Here is a 13,662-nt window from a genome sequence, read left to right as displayed (position 1 = left end):
CGCCTTACGTGGAAACGCCCATAACGTGACGTCACATGCTCCCAGCCAATGAACAGCGAGAGGCATTTCTTTCACTCCTGGATGTTCATAATAAATGTAAGATTGATCTTTTAAAGGATTTTAGTTATATTTGAAGGGAAACCACCATATGTTACATGCACTATCGGTTATCTTATTGTTTTATTTTTATTCATTAGATTAAATCTCTCAGTAGACCTTCTCATAGCTCTATTGTTCCTATAACCTGACTATAACCAAAAGTGGCCAAAGACTGTATGAACAGCCCAAATCACATGGAATCTGATCTCCTCCAAGTGGATGAGGGTGACTTACACATATCATCCAGTACACTGGTCTACAAATGTGTTGGGTCTCAAATGCTTTACACATAGATCAGAAAACAAATTACTAAAATGCTGCTTTGATAATGCTTTAAAAAAGATTACATATATGATAAACTGATATTACATTTGGGAAAAATGTAGGTTTCTGTACAGTTATACAATAGATTGCTGAATGTTATACCAGAATGACAGTGAAACTAAGGACTGAATTGGTTGCCTTGTCATTTGTGCTGCTCCTCTTATCTTTTTATGTTTTTATTGTCTTTCATTCAATCTATCAGCTTGTTTTATGCATTGATTGCAGAGCTTTGATTTGTTTACTTGACCTCTTTCCTAGTGTTAGACCTTTGTATATTAATTTTATTAAATATATTTTTAGATTTAAGATATAAAAAAAAAAGAAGAAAAATAAAAATAAACCAGTGAAACCTGTCCTGCTCAATCCCTCATAACTCTAACATTTGTGTATTTAGTTTTTGTATTATCTCGCAACATAGTTATTAACAGAAGGATAATCTTAGATAGATGGCAGCCTATAGGAGTGCATAGAATTTTTATTTTATATAAAGAAAGGGAGTCAGGAGCTAGGCTAGCTTCTCTTTAAATTATGCATTTCCCACAAATGAACAGAGGAACTTTAAAAAATATATATATTATTCTAATAATACTAATTTTGATAGCCCTCTTTTTGTTTGTTTGTCTCTCATGTAGATTGTTAGCTAGAATTAAAGGCCTTTAAGCAGTTACTTCATACTCAGCCTCAGATTTACTGCACAATTCCTGTGAGACTGAAAGTTATCCAATCCCCTTCATCTTCTCTTTTTCACTTCTTTTTTCTCTAATCACTCAGGCCCTTAGTTTGTGCGGCAGTATAAAGTCTCAAACATTTACACAAACTACACCTTGCAGCTTTAAGATAAGATAAGATCAGCTATAAATTATGAGATGGAGCCGTGTATAATGGTTTACTTCTAGTATCTGATGTTGGTTCAGATAACTGGTTTAGGCTAAAATAAGTTTTGTGGTGTATGTTTTTTATCATTCTGTCCAAAAAAAATACATTTTTGATTAGATTAGTAACAGATTGTGTAAGCAGCAGAATCTATGAGACCAGAGTTCATCAGTTTGGCACATGAATGTTTCTTTTTTTTAAGATTTTTCTCTTGCAGATCACAATAGATCACAGTATTTTGCACTTGCATAGTCATTTTAATAACTCAAATTTTTTTTATATCATAATACAAATAAGTCAAATAAGTGTATGCAGTGGTCGCTAAACAACACATAAAATAACTGATACAAAATGAAACAGCCAACAGGACATCTAACGACCTAATTTTACAACAGGAGAAGAATCTGTTGTCCAGGTAAATAAGTCAAGTACTGCAAAAAAAAAAAAAAAAAAAAAAAAAAAAGACCCGTTTGGATCAATTTCAGGTAAAAGGGTGGAGGGTAATGTTTCAATAAAAAAAAGTGATTATTAAAAAAATAAAGTCATATATTTGGGGAAAAAAAAAGTTAATATTCCCTGACAAATTTACATTACAAACGTATCTTTCTCACTTTGGTTTAGTGCCTTTTTGATTTACTGGTTGAAAATAATGACAGTTATTATTTTGCAATAGTTGGTTAACATTTTGAGTATTAACTTCATCAAAGACAGGATCTTTATTCATCACAGTGGTGGAAATATGCTTTCATAAAGCCTGGTGGCTGTGGGTAAACAATCTTCTCAATAGGATGCAGGTAGAGCAAATACTACACAAAACACATATGAGATGCTCCTTTGTGGAGTGGCTCCTATTGCATGTGGTTTCATTGTCCTACTCTCCTGTTGTTAAATATATGTTATGTGAGATTTGCACCAGGTTTATGTTTGCCCTCGGCTCCATAGTGATAACAGCTGCGTGGTATGCAAAACAACAGATTACAAACAAGTAGCAGCCAGTGCTGTGTATGCATGCTTGGGTAAATAAATACTGAATGCTGAAAATACTGGAGATGAAAACGTGGAGTCTGTATTTCTCTTCAGACACAGTGAAGGCCACCAGATGAAGAAAAAGTCTTAAGTCACAGTTACTGACGTTACCACCTTCTACAGGAAGTGATGACTTCCTGCTGCTGTAAGACAGTTCATCGAAACATATCTCGCACGCAGCTTCCCTATATGTGACAGAGCAGAGCACTTCACCAGGCAGGAGTCAGAAATTAGCATCATTATGTCGACTCAAAGTGAGTCCAGGGACGCAGGAAATAACCAACTACAAACACCTGAACAGGTATGGACCTCACTAACCTGGAGCACATCGGTATATGAAAAATATCTGTTTTATTTTGACTGGTATTTGCCACTTACTTTTCAATGTGGTAGTGATGGGCATGTGATGATGCTGCCATTTTGCCATTTTCACTTTTCTGTCACAACCTATATATATATATATATATATATATATATATATATATATATATATATATATATATATGTACACACACATATATTTATTTATTTATTTTTTTAACACTGAACTTCAAGCTTTTGTTTGTAAAATCCCAAAACTAAAAATTGCCATAGTGAGTATGAACAGTTAAAAATTGTATCCAGGAAACTGATTCATGCTTTCCAACCAGCTATTTCGAGATCCTAAGCTTATGATTCATACTTTTTTGCATGTATGTTTGGATCATATGACGTTTGATGAAGTATGTTTGTTCCTTGAAAACAGATCTACAGTGTGCTTACTGTCTGTATATGGTAAAGTTATTGCAAACCAATGAATTTGAAGGGCATGTTTTATTGTTATTTTAATAGAATTTTACTATATGGAAACAAAATGAAAACTGTACATGTTTGTGAGAGGTTGTAGCATGTCTGCATGTATGAGTATTTATTTTTAGAACGGCTTTGTAGTGATTCAGATTCAGGTGTTTGTTTGTTTTTTTATTTTTTTTGTGTATTGAGTAGACTGCTGCATCATTTTAGCATTTGAGTATCATTATCAGCAATAGAGGAAGTTCCTTACATAGACAGGCCCTATCGGAAATCAACAAGATGAGGGTTTCTTCAGTCATGTGGTTGTAATTGTTGCAAAAGAGTACATGTTATTTTTATTCTAGTATCTTCTAAATGTGAGTCAGGGGCAAGTGAGCAGTAAAACATTATTAAGACAATTCCTCCAGTGAAGTTGATAAGAGAGTGAGTCCCTCCCAGTGCACTTCAAATGCTGGTGACGGTGAAGTTTTGCTTCATGCAAAACTATATTCAAACTTTTGTCTAATGCTAGTGAGCAGCCTGAATCTGTCAGACAGGTGTGTAAGTATAGACAGTGTAGTCAGTGCTGTTGCAGCAATTTCTGTAGGGTAGATACAGGGGGAAACACCAGAATTTAGCAATACAGACTGTCCCTGCAGTTCTGGTCTCAGTCAAAATCAAAAGACTGAATACACAGCTTAGTTATATAAATAAATAAATAAATTCACCAATTGCATTAAATTAAGCAAATAGTTTGGATCCTTCCAATGGAAAATTTCTGTAGTATGTTTCAGCCTGAAACAAGTTTTCTAACCCTAACTGATGCTGTGAGTAGCGTCTCATTTGTTAAACAACCATGCAAGATATAATCCTGTGGTCATGAAAAACATTTAACTCTGTTTCAGAACACTGAAATTACTGTCTTCTTTAAGTTCTATTCTCCATCTCCTCTGTTTTGCAGAATCAAGAACAAGGAATACCACAAAAGGTTAGTCACTTCAGCAACTGACTGAGGCTATTAAAGTCTCAATTAAAACAGACATGTTTTCAGACTTCTATTAGTTGTAAAACCCACTACAGTGACCATCAGCATGTAGACAACACCTGATGAAGTCATCTGGGGAATAATCCAGTTTGGACACAGTGAGCTTAATATGAAATATAAGATCAGTCTTTACAATTGTCCTGATATTAAGGAAGTACAATGAACAATTTATCCATAAAGACCCAAACACACACCATCGACCAAAACCATCCACTGATCTAAACTGTTTAATACCTGTTGATCCACTAATCCTATCAATACATGTAAATAATTGGTGTAAAATACAGTGTGTCATCTTTTCACGGTCATCAGACATGACCCATCTGGACGTTCAGAGGCTTTGTAGTTACCATGGAAACACCGTTATCTTCTATAACATTGATTCACCAGAAAAACTAATGGATTTGAATCAATGACAGTAGATGGAGACACTTGTTTTTATGTTTAGTCAATGATCTTTTTACTGTAAAAGTAGCTTTTTCCATTTTTTACTGTTTGGATATAATAACCTTTGAATTTACTCTGAGCTTTTATGAACATCTACATGATCAGTGAATTAAATATAGGAAAATACATGATTTGCACTGAAAAAAAATTAAAATAAGGAGATTAATATTACGAAAATGGTGATAAATCCTTTAAGAAAAGTTAAATAGAGATGAAAATCCATTTGGGAACTGCCACAAAAGTACCGCTGGGCCTTTATGGGTTCACGCATGTTTTTAGAGAATGTCTTTGGAAGGAGGCAGCATAATAGAAGCTCAGAGGAGAGAAAAAAATGCACTCACAAATCATTACAACATGATTTATACAACACTCAGTAGCAGGGCTGACACGGCATGAGCTTTTTACAGTACAATAACTATCTCAGAAAATATACTGGTTTTACAGTGTTATGGTATTAACACATTTATCATTATTATTAATTAAAAATTACACATAAAAGAATTAAAACGGAGGAGTATTGGGGTTAAATGAGTGAACATTTATTCTTGAAAGATGAAACTAGTTTTAATGGATGTACTTTATATGTAAAATTTTGAAAATAAATAAGAAAGATGGAAACAGGAGCAGGATATTAAGCAAGAAGAAGTACAGAAATAGTACTACTACTGTAGTACATTTTCATTAGCATAAAAGGGGAAGAAAAACATGTATGCATGCATTTATACCACAGTGTATATGGTATACAATTGCAAATCATACAAGTAATAGATATAAATTGTCTATGATTCAGTCACTGAGTTATAATACAAAAAGGCAAGACGTAGCCCCTCTAGGAATCAGCTTTGTCAATGCTTTTTTGTCATTTTCTGCCTAAAGTTTTCACCTGGTAATGTACGAAGATTGGGGTTGACGAGGAAAATGCGAGACAGGAGGGTAGGTTTTGCTCCTGACATTCAGTTTAACACAATTACAGGATTTGTGTAGAACTGTGATGAAAATTGCACTTGTCTCTCTTTTAGGATTTAAAGGAAGATGAAAACCCAGAGGAGAAAGCACGAAGGCACAAAGAGTTTGAGGTAACATAACAGTTCTGGTTTAAGGTCTTTTTTTTTTTTCCTCTCTTTCTGTAACTGTGTATTTCCTTTCACAGCTGAAGCCTCTGTATAAGGAGCTGTTGTACACCATCACACATAAGATGGGCAAACCATCCTTCACTGAGGTTTTCACTGATAGTCAGCTTCACCAATACATTAAGGAGGTAACATCTTAGCTTCACACTTACTACCCGCAACTTAATTACTGCATTGGTAGTGACTGAGATTGTTCCTATCTACCAGGCTTTCACTATGACAGAGTCTGAGCATAGAAGCCTGATGGAGATAGTACAGAATACCGAGGTGAGAAAATGAAATCAACATGTTTAGTACCAATGAAGGCTCCTTTGGAGACCCTTATAGAGTCATGTTAAAGTTTCAGACTTCTCAAACTTTCCATTAACAGTAAACTATTCACCTCTAAGGGTATTTCTGGGTTTGATTCTGATAAATGACTCTTACAGCCCCCAGTACACTGCCTGATGACCACGGTAAAGGAAGCCAAGGGAATCCTGGGTAAAGATGTTAGTGGTGAGTTCTTGTTTTACTTCAGTAGACAGTTGGCTTTATTTTTATGTATTTTAATAGTTTAAACAATCAACAGGGGGGATCTGCATTACTGAATGCACCCACAGCTACCAAAAACATGACTGGTTATTCTAAACAACCCCTGAACTATGTGCTGTGTGCATAATGATGGCCAAAACATGTGTTTGTCTTCATGATGCAGTCGTTTATTTCCTGAATAGGAGCGGAATAGATTCTGGTCAGGTGTAAACACTGGCAGTGGTAGCTATCATGGCATATCATAAAAGAACAGCTTCCTAACTCACTTTGCGAGTCCACCGTGCCACTAATTCAACATTTTTAGTGCATAAAAAGTGCAGTGTGGACACTCATAGCACTTTTCATCAACCATACTATGACACGTAATCCACATAATGTTCATACAATAATATTTTTACACAGTGCTGTGATCTGCAACCTACCCACCTGTTCACCAACCACCCTTAACACAAGGCAATGTTGAAACAATAAATTTACCAAAACACCACAAAATACAGCCGGGACAAAGTTACACTTTTACATCTCCACAGACTGTATCACACACCAACTAAAGTCTGAGGCTGATTTTTCACACGTATCTGTATTATTGTATTCATTCCATAAAACAAAAACTCAGAAAAAAAGTCAAAATAACACTGGTGTCTTATAATCTTCACATACTGCATCAGCTGATAGTTTACACTACTCCCACAAAACACCTCCATTTTCTGTATAGTTATTATGTCATCAATAGATGCACTAAATATCTATTGGAATCATCCAAACAAGGTCGAACAGCGAACTTGGCAAGCAGAATAACTTTATATCCTCAAAAACTCACCAGTGTAGAAGAAATGCTCTGATATTAACATCAGACTCCATTGTTTTAATTTAGAGGTGCATCCAGTGGTGCGAGGAACAGTGATGCTCCTTTTTCTTTTAAAAATCACTTTGTGTTTTTTGACTCTGAAAGTTTCTTTTTAGTGTTTCTTATCTTTATGTGCATCTTGATGTTAGTTTTCAAATTTCATATCTGTGGCAGCAAAACTATTGGTTGAATTCATACCAAATCGACTTTATAGATTGTCAGTGACCTAGAATGGATCTAATTACATTTTGGGAACAGTAGGTCAAAGTTCAAATTTTATATGAATTTTTTAAAATCTTCCCATTAATTATAATGGGTGAAATATGTGCGAGGGGAGGGGTTTGTTGTGCCTGGCTAGTTTGCATATATGTTAAATTTCATTGCATGTTCAGAATAAATCACTAAATCAAACACTTTTGACTGTTTTAAAGAAGAAATACTACATATAGCTCCTTAACTGATATAATGACTTACTTGTCTTGTTTCCTTTCTTTTCCAGATTTAATTAATGAGTTACTTCTCAAAGAAAGCAAAATGTAGGCTAAAACTACTGCTCTCTGGGTGTTACCTTAAGATGGTGGATTTTCTGATGTGTTATGAACAGGTTATAGTGACCCATACTGCCTTCTAACCATAATGGAAGACGAGGAGGAGAAACGGGCACGTCGGGCCAAACCCAAACCCAGTAAATCTGTCGTGAAGGACATTGCATCAACCAACAAAATTTACGAGACAGACATAAAGAAGCAGACTCTGAACCCAATTTGGAACAAAACCTTTGTGCTGTGAGTATCTCTTTATATTTATCTAAAAGAAAAATCAGACTTAAATTGACTTTACTCATGATTTGTTTGTTTTAGAGAGTTTGGTGAAATTGCCGGTGCAAGTTTCCATCTGGAGATGTGGTGAGGGAAAACATCTACACGGATCTTTACATTTGACATGTTCCTATTCATTCATTTATTGTGCAAATGCTGTTTCAGGGACAAGGATGAAGACGTGTCACTCACACAAAAACTTGAGGAGTTCAAAACCAACTTTAATAGCTTAAGAAGGTAGCCTAATAGCCTATTCATTATTTGTTATTCATACAAAGAGTTGAACTTGTGATATCTGAATTTATGTAATTGTATGTGTTAAGGATGATCAAAGAGGCCAAAAAAGAGAAAGGAACAGATGACTTTTTGGGAAGAATTAGCCTAAAACTACAGGTACTAAATATTTCTATTGTTTTACTCCTATTGTCCTTTCTATTTTTGTGCTTCTGATGTTGTTACAGGACAAAAAATACCATGCATTAACATTATTTTCCACTTTTACTGTGTTAAAACTTTCAACCAACCACAGTCCTGATCATTACAACCAGATATTTATTCATATTAACAGTTTAACACCTTTTATTCCAATTCCTGACATGGTATTACTTAGTTTTTGAATGAATCTTATGTCCCTCTTGCTGCACATACACACTTTTCTCTATAAAAAACAGACACAGAGCATGTTAGTTGCATACATTAACATGCAGTCTTCCATCAAATAGTGCAATAGAATAAAGAAGCTTAGGAAAAGAGCATGTACTGTATTGTCCCATAGATTAAACATGAGAAAATGGGTGAGTCTGATTGAAAAGGAGGAAGTTGAAACTCCAGATGTTGCGATAAATAATTTACACCACACACAAAATGTGTTGCATAAGAATTAGCACAAATAAAAGGACCAAAAAAAAATCAATAGTTACAAATTTAGAAATGTCTCTAGCAATGCAAAACAGATCATCTGTTCCTATATGTGATTATCATTGCAGGATCTGCACTGTACAGAAGACAACTGGTACAATCTGGAGCCCAGAACTGAGACGTATCCTGATCGTGGCCAGTGTCATCTCAACACCAAATTTATCCACAAATCGGTAAGAGCCTGAGAATTGTCTCACAGAACATATCTGAGCAAAATTCATGGTTTTAAACAGAAAATATACAGAATTGACAGTGCAATCAATAGGCATGGTCACGGAGAAATCTGTTATTTATGTGTTGAAGGTCTCTGAGATAAATATATATATATATATATATATATATATATATATATATATATATATATATATATAGGGTTACTGGCACACATTTATTTACCATCATGTAGAAAAAAATGGCTCAGCTTTTGCAAAAGTATAATTGCTAGCAAGACTAGTTAGACTGTAAGTTAGCACTTTAATGATATTTATACACCTGTTCCCCACTGAAAATTTCCACTTTTACTTAGCACATTACAATTTATTGTTGCACTTTTCTGTTTGATTGTCTAAATTTTGTGCCAGTTCTGTTTTTTATACTTCTAATTTATTATGTATAGTTTGTTTGCTCTTCTGTTCTATTTTTAGTCTTGTATTCTATTTTTACTGTGTGTCATGCTGCTGCTGCTGCTGCTGCTGCACTGCAATTTCCCAGTTTGGGATCAAGAAAGTCTGTCTGTCTGTCTGTCTGTCTAGTGTTTGGAATGTTTTCATTTGTTTTCTTACCTTCTAAGTACTTTGTTATGCTCTCCCTGTATAGTTTTCTACCTTAGGAGCTGTCTCAAGAGTTAAGGTGCTATGTCAATAATGTCCATCTTCACTTGGATCTATTCTTAACTTTGCCAAAACTCTTATTCTTTTTCATTTTTTTTTATTAGTGATAGTTAACAAGACATTGTGGACAGAAAAACAACAACAACAACAACAACTCATAAACAAAAGGGAAATCAAACAAATAAATAAAACAAAAACAAAAACAATGACAGAGTAATGACAAACAACAACAATGACAACATCATATTACAATGAAAAAGATAATAAATATAAAGAGCAACTAAACAGTGTAGCTTGATCAGGGGCGATAGGGAAAAGTGGAAGAGGGAAGTGTGAATGAAAATGAGAAAGAGAGAGTGAGGGGGAAAATAATAATTGTTGTAATTATCATAATCATTTTTGTGGTAGCAGTAGGACAAACTTTCTTTACCAGGAAGCTCTATGACAACAGCTCCTATGATTTCTGACAGACTGCTGTGTGTAAGACATGGAATATAACAAGATATCACAATATGAGTGCATGCAATTTTGTGACAGAGAGATGGGACACTGAGTGCTGGTTGCAACGCTTACACCAACTACTGTGGCATCCTGCAGCAGTTTGTTCACGCCTACATCTCTAACCAGCAGGTGAGAAACAGGCTCTAATTCTGTTTTTGTATCTGCTGGTATCTATACCTCCTACCTACCTCCTTTCTAAACACTAAATGCTTAAATGTTGTCTCATGTGTCTTAGAGTTCTGCTCCGTGGAAGGGAGCGTTGTGTGGTGAGGCTCAGACACTGCTGGAGCTTTACGCCACACAGAATGACCTTTCACCTTTTCTTCAAGACCTGGCGTAAGAAACACATTAACATCCAGCATCTAGATAATTTAACAGTATATCAGTGTACCATCATAGCCATACTGGGCTAATTTTAAGCACTTTTATTTTCATTCAGTCTTTCAGGTTTTGTTTTTTTTATTTCAATTTACTTAGTTTTACACATAGTTTATTTTTTAGCTGAGGGATGGGTTGGTTTTAATTTGGTCTTTATATGATTGTGCTAAAAGTCTTGATTTGCAGAAGCTGAAAAATGTAGAATGAAAATATGCATCATGACAAACAAAGAAAAAAGAGAGAAAATATGTGTTGTGTTTGACTTTGTAATAAACTGAATAGCTTAAATGTTCATCACTAAATTGAGAAAATCCCCTGATAAAATAAACTCCCCTTAGATTAAGTAGTTACAAAGTAATTTAACCCTAACATATACAGCAGTAAAATACAACACACACATGAATTCAATAGCAATATTAATATAAAATCTCTAAAAGTAATTGTGTATGTTATACATCTCTGTGTAACCACTATAATGTTTCCGTGCCATTTGTATTTTGTCACTAGTGGTGACAATAACTGGTATTTGTGCCCCTGACAGGAAGTGGGTGGCTTACAGCAAACTGTACCAGAGTTTAGAGGTGGACTCGTCTGTGCTGCTCCAGCAGCTCACTAGTATAGAGTATCACTGGCACCAGCAGGAGCTTCCATACCAACAGGTAGGACCCCTCAGCCCTCCGCAGCCTCTTGTCACTCAGTCAGCTAAAGACTATGGAGCAATATTTATGCTGTTTACATCTTTCATGTTTAAACCATGTTAAAATGCAACTTTGACTTACAATGTCACATTATATGGACCACCATTCTACAAATGTTGCCTTATGGATTTCATGTTTAATCTACATTAAATGCAGATTCTATGATGCATTTGTACATGAATAACAGCATAAACATAAGCATTATGTGCTCAGAGATTTTATGCAGAATATATAAACCAAGGAACGTTTTCTATGCCTTAAAAGGGCAACAAATTTTAACACATCGTTGACCTGTTAATGTGACTTTTGTGCTTATGGCCATGGAATATAATCAAGACCCTCATACATTATGGATGCATCTTGGATGTCAAACAATAGCACAAGGTATATTCTGCCCCACTTAATCCTTGAGAAGGTCACAAGACAAGGTATACTGTACATATTTTACTGATAAGGGCACACTGATTTTACTATAGTCATTAATGTGTTAATTCAAATTAAATATTTAATGGGGACTGTTAACATTTATTATGCAGTAACAAACACAGATTTACAGAAGGCAAAATCTCAACGATAAGACACTTTCTACATAATTTGCACAAATACTCCATAAAAATACTATAAAAGTATAAAGTATCAACAATTAGTGATATAAATCTTGACATAAAGTATATCTCTGTTATTAATCAAAAATGATTAATCTGTAAACACAGAAGTGTTGAAAGTTATTTTACTCTGAACAGAAACAGGAACTCGGGGATTCTCTTCATGGTTTCCTCCAGCATGGCCTATATCTTGTGTCCAAATACAGAGACATTTTCCCCCCGACCCCCCGTGCTACGCCAAAACTACGTGCCCTGCTCAGGTACACTGTGTTATATATGTTTGTGTATTAGCTGATATAGTTGACATGTTTTTGACATGTAGGAATGTACATATTTTCAGAATCTTGGTCCAGATCTGTAAGACTCAGGCATTTCAGAAACTGAACCCAGCTCAGTTTGAGCTTCATGAGGAGGTCTGTGAGGCCATACAGGTCAGTGATGACTAAGATAACACCTTACACTTTGTATTATATGTCTCATACATCTTTAAATACTTAATTTTTCTTTAATATCAGACAGGCACACAGGAGTGGTTTTCCATCAAGAAAGGGTTGCATCAGCCTATGACTAAGGTAAATGTAAGCACATTATGAAAGCCTAAGCATGGCAGGATTTTTACACAACATTTCTCAGTTAAATATCTTGCTGTTTTTGGTCTATGTCGACTTATTGCAGGACCTGTCAGAGATTGTGAGTGCCCTCTCGAGCTTGATTAGGGAAGTGGAAGAAGATATTAAACACAACAAGGATACCTGGAACAAGGAGTTTGTCAGGTAAACTGGGGAAAAAACAGAACAGAGAACTAAGAGTTCAAGTCAGGTGCACCTCATGCTTTGATTTCTGTTCTTTTTACTGATTTGGAACTTGGCATTAAAACACCACTGTCAATGAAATATTATTACCACTGTTTGTGCTTCCTTATTGCTGTTACAGTGCTGTGCAGGTGGATGCGTTCACTGTCGTCTATCAGAAATTTGACTCACTGGTAAGAGGCTGATCGACTTTAAAAATTCTACTCAAACTGCAGTGTTCAGACACACTATATGCTACTATCTACTGTTTTTTTCTTTTGATTGAAAGCTTGCCAATGAGGTGAGAGAAACCATATCATTGATGGAAGGTCAGATGGACAAGCCTTTAGCCAAAAGCCTGTTCCCTGTTTACCTGAGTCTGCAGAGCATTCACAAAGACAAGGCTTTCCTGCAGAAAAGGTTTGACATACACTAATACTCATGCTGCACTCTATGATAGACACCCAGTGAAGTGCAGAAGAGAATGAGCAGGAGTTTGCTTGGGTTGTTTCAGGGGATTGTTGGAGCTCACAAACTTCCACGAGGATTTCAGAGAGGCTCTGCCGTATTGGCTGAACCAGGCATTCAGCACTACTCAGGACAGGGTGGAGAAGGCTGTGCAGGTGGACCAGGTAACACATTACTATAACAGTAGTACAAAGAACAGTCAAAATGACAAACTTATGGTGGACCTGAGGCTCAAAACTCCACAACATGTCACAAACCACAAAACACTGTGAAATGTATTTTCAGAAATATTATAGTGTGAAGTTTTGTATTACATAAAATGTTCTGTTTTCTGAAATGTGATGAAATGTGGTAGTGAAATACTAGGTTTTGTGATATATTGTGTTTTCTGAAATCTTGTTCCCATGACCATACATACAGTTACAGCAGTTTAAAAAAAAAGTTTTTGGACACCCTTAAAATTTTACATGATCCCAAATATCATCATGAAATAATGCGACAATTTTTTTTTTTTGGTGTTTCAAAAAGTGCGGCTGCTTTACAAACAACATACAAATACAAA

General features: G+C 35.3%; 1 protein-coding gene across 1 annotated transcript in view; it reads left to right on the top strand.

Moving 5' to 3' along the window:
- Nucleotides 1-2,486: 2,486 nt before the first annotated feature.
- The window catches only part of unc13d (unc-13 homolog D (C. elegans)), an 18,528-nt gene continuing 7,352 nt past the window's right edge, over nucleotides 2,487-13,662 (top strand). Inside the window, exons 1-22 of the mRNA XM_030121402.1 lie at nucleotides 2,487-2,623; nucleotides 4,055-4,081; nucleotides 5,462-5,518; nucleotides 5,605-5,661; nucleotides 5,736-5,843; nucleotides 5,923-5,982; nucleotides 6,144-6,210; nucleotides 7,698-7,878; nucleotides 7,954-7,998; nucleotides 8,077-8,148; nucleotides 8,235-8,304; nucleotides 8,898-9,002; nucleotides 10,197-10,289; nucleotides 10,396-10,496; nucleotides 11,080-11,197; nucleotides 11,980-12,101; nucleotides 12,182-12,272; nucleotides 12,357-12,413; nucleotides 12,517-12,614; nucleotides 12,775-12,826; nucleotides 12,922-13,052; nucleotides 13,147-13,264. Of these exons, the coding sequence (XP_029977262.1) occupies nucleotides 2,564-2,623; nucleotides 4,055-4,081; nucleotides 5,462-5,518; nucleotides 5,605-5,661; nucleotides 5,736-5,843; nucleotides 5,923-5,982; nucleotides 6,144-6,210; nucleotides 7,698-7,878; nucleotides 7,954-7,998; nucleotides 8,077-8,148; nucleotides 8,235-8,304; nucleotides 8,898-9,002; nucleotides 10,197-10,289; nucleotides 10,396-10,496; nucleotides 11,080-11,197; nucleotides 11,980-12,101; nucleotides 12,182-12,272; nucleotides 12,357-12,413; nucleotides 12,517-12,614; nucleotides 12,775-12,826; nucleotides 12,922-13,052; nucleotides 13,147-13,264 (1,890 nt within the window). The 5' untranslated portion in view covers nucleotides 2,487-2,563. The remainder of the gene's footprint in view (nucleotides 2,624-4,054; nucleotides 4,082-5,461; nucleotides 5,519-5,604; nucleotides 5,662-5,735; nucleotides 5,844-5,922; nucleotides 5,983-6,143; nucleotides 6,211-7,697; nucleotides 7,879-7,953; nucleotides 7,999-8,076; nucleotides 8,149-8,234; nucleotides 8,305-8,897; nucleotides 9,003-10,196; nucleotides 10,290-10,395; nucleotides 10,497-11,079; nucleotides 11,198-11,979; nucleotides 12,102-12,181; nucleotides 12,273-12,356; nucleotides 12,414-12,516; nucleotides 12,615-12,774; nucleotides 12,827-12,921; nucleotides 13,053-13,146; nucleotides 13,265-13,662) is intronic.

This window comes from Sphaeramia orbicularis, chromosome 19 (assembly GCF_902148855.1).
Source record: "Sphaeramia orbicularis chromosome 19, fSphaOr1.1, whole genome shotgun sequence".
Taxonomy (NCBI): domain Eukaryota; kingdom Metazoa; phylum Chordata; class Actinopteri; order Kurtiformes; family Apogonidae; genus Sphaeramia; species Sphaeramia orbicularis.
This window is presented reverse-complemented; position numbering and strand designations above follow the sequence as displayed.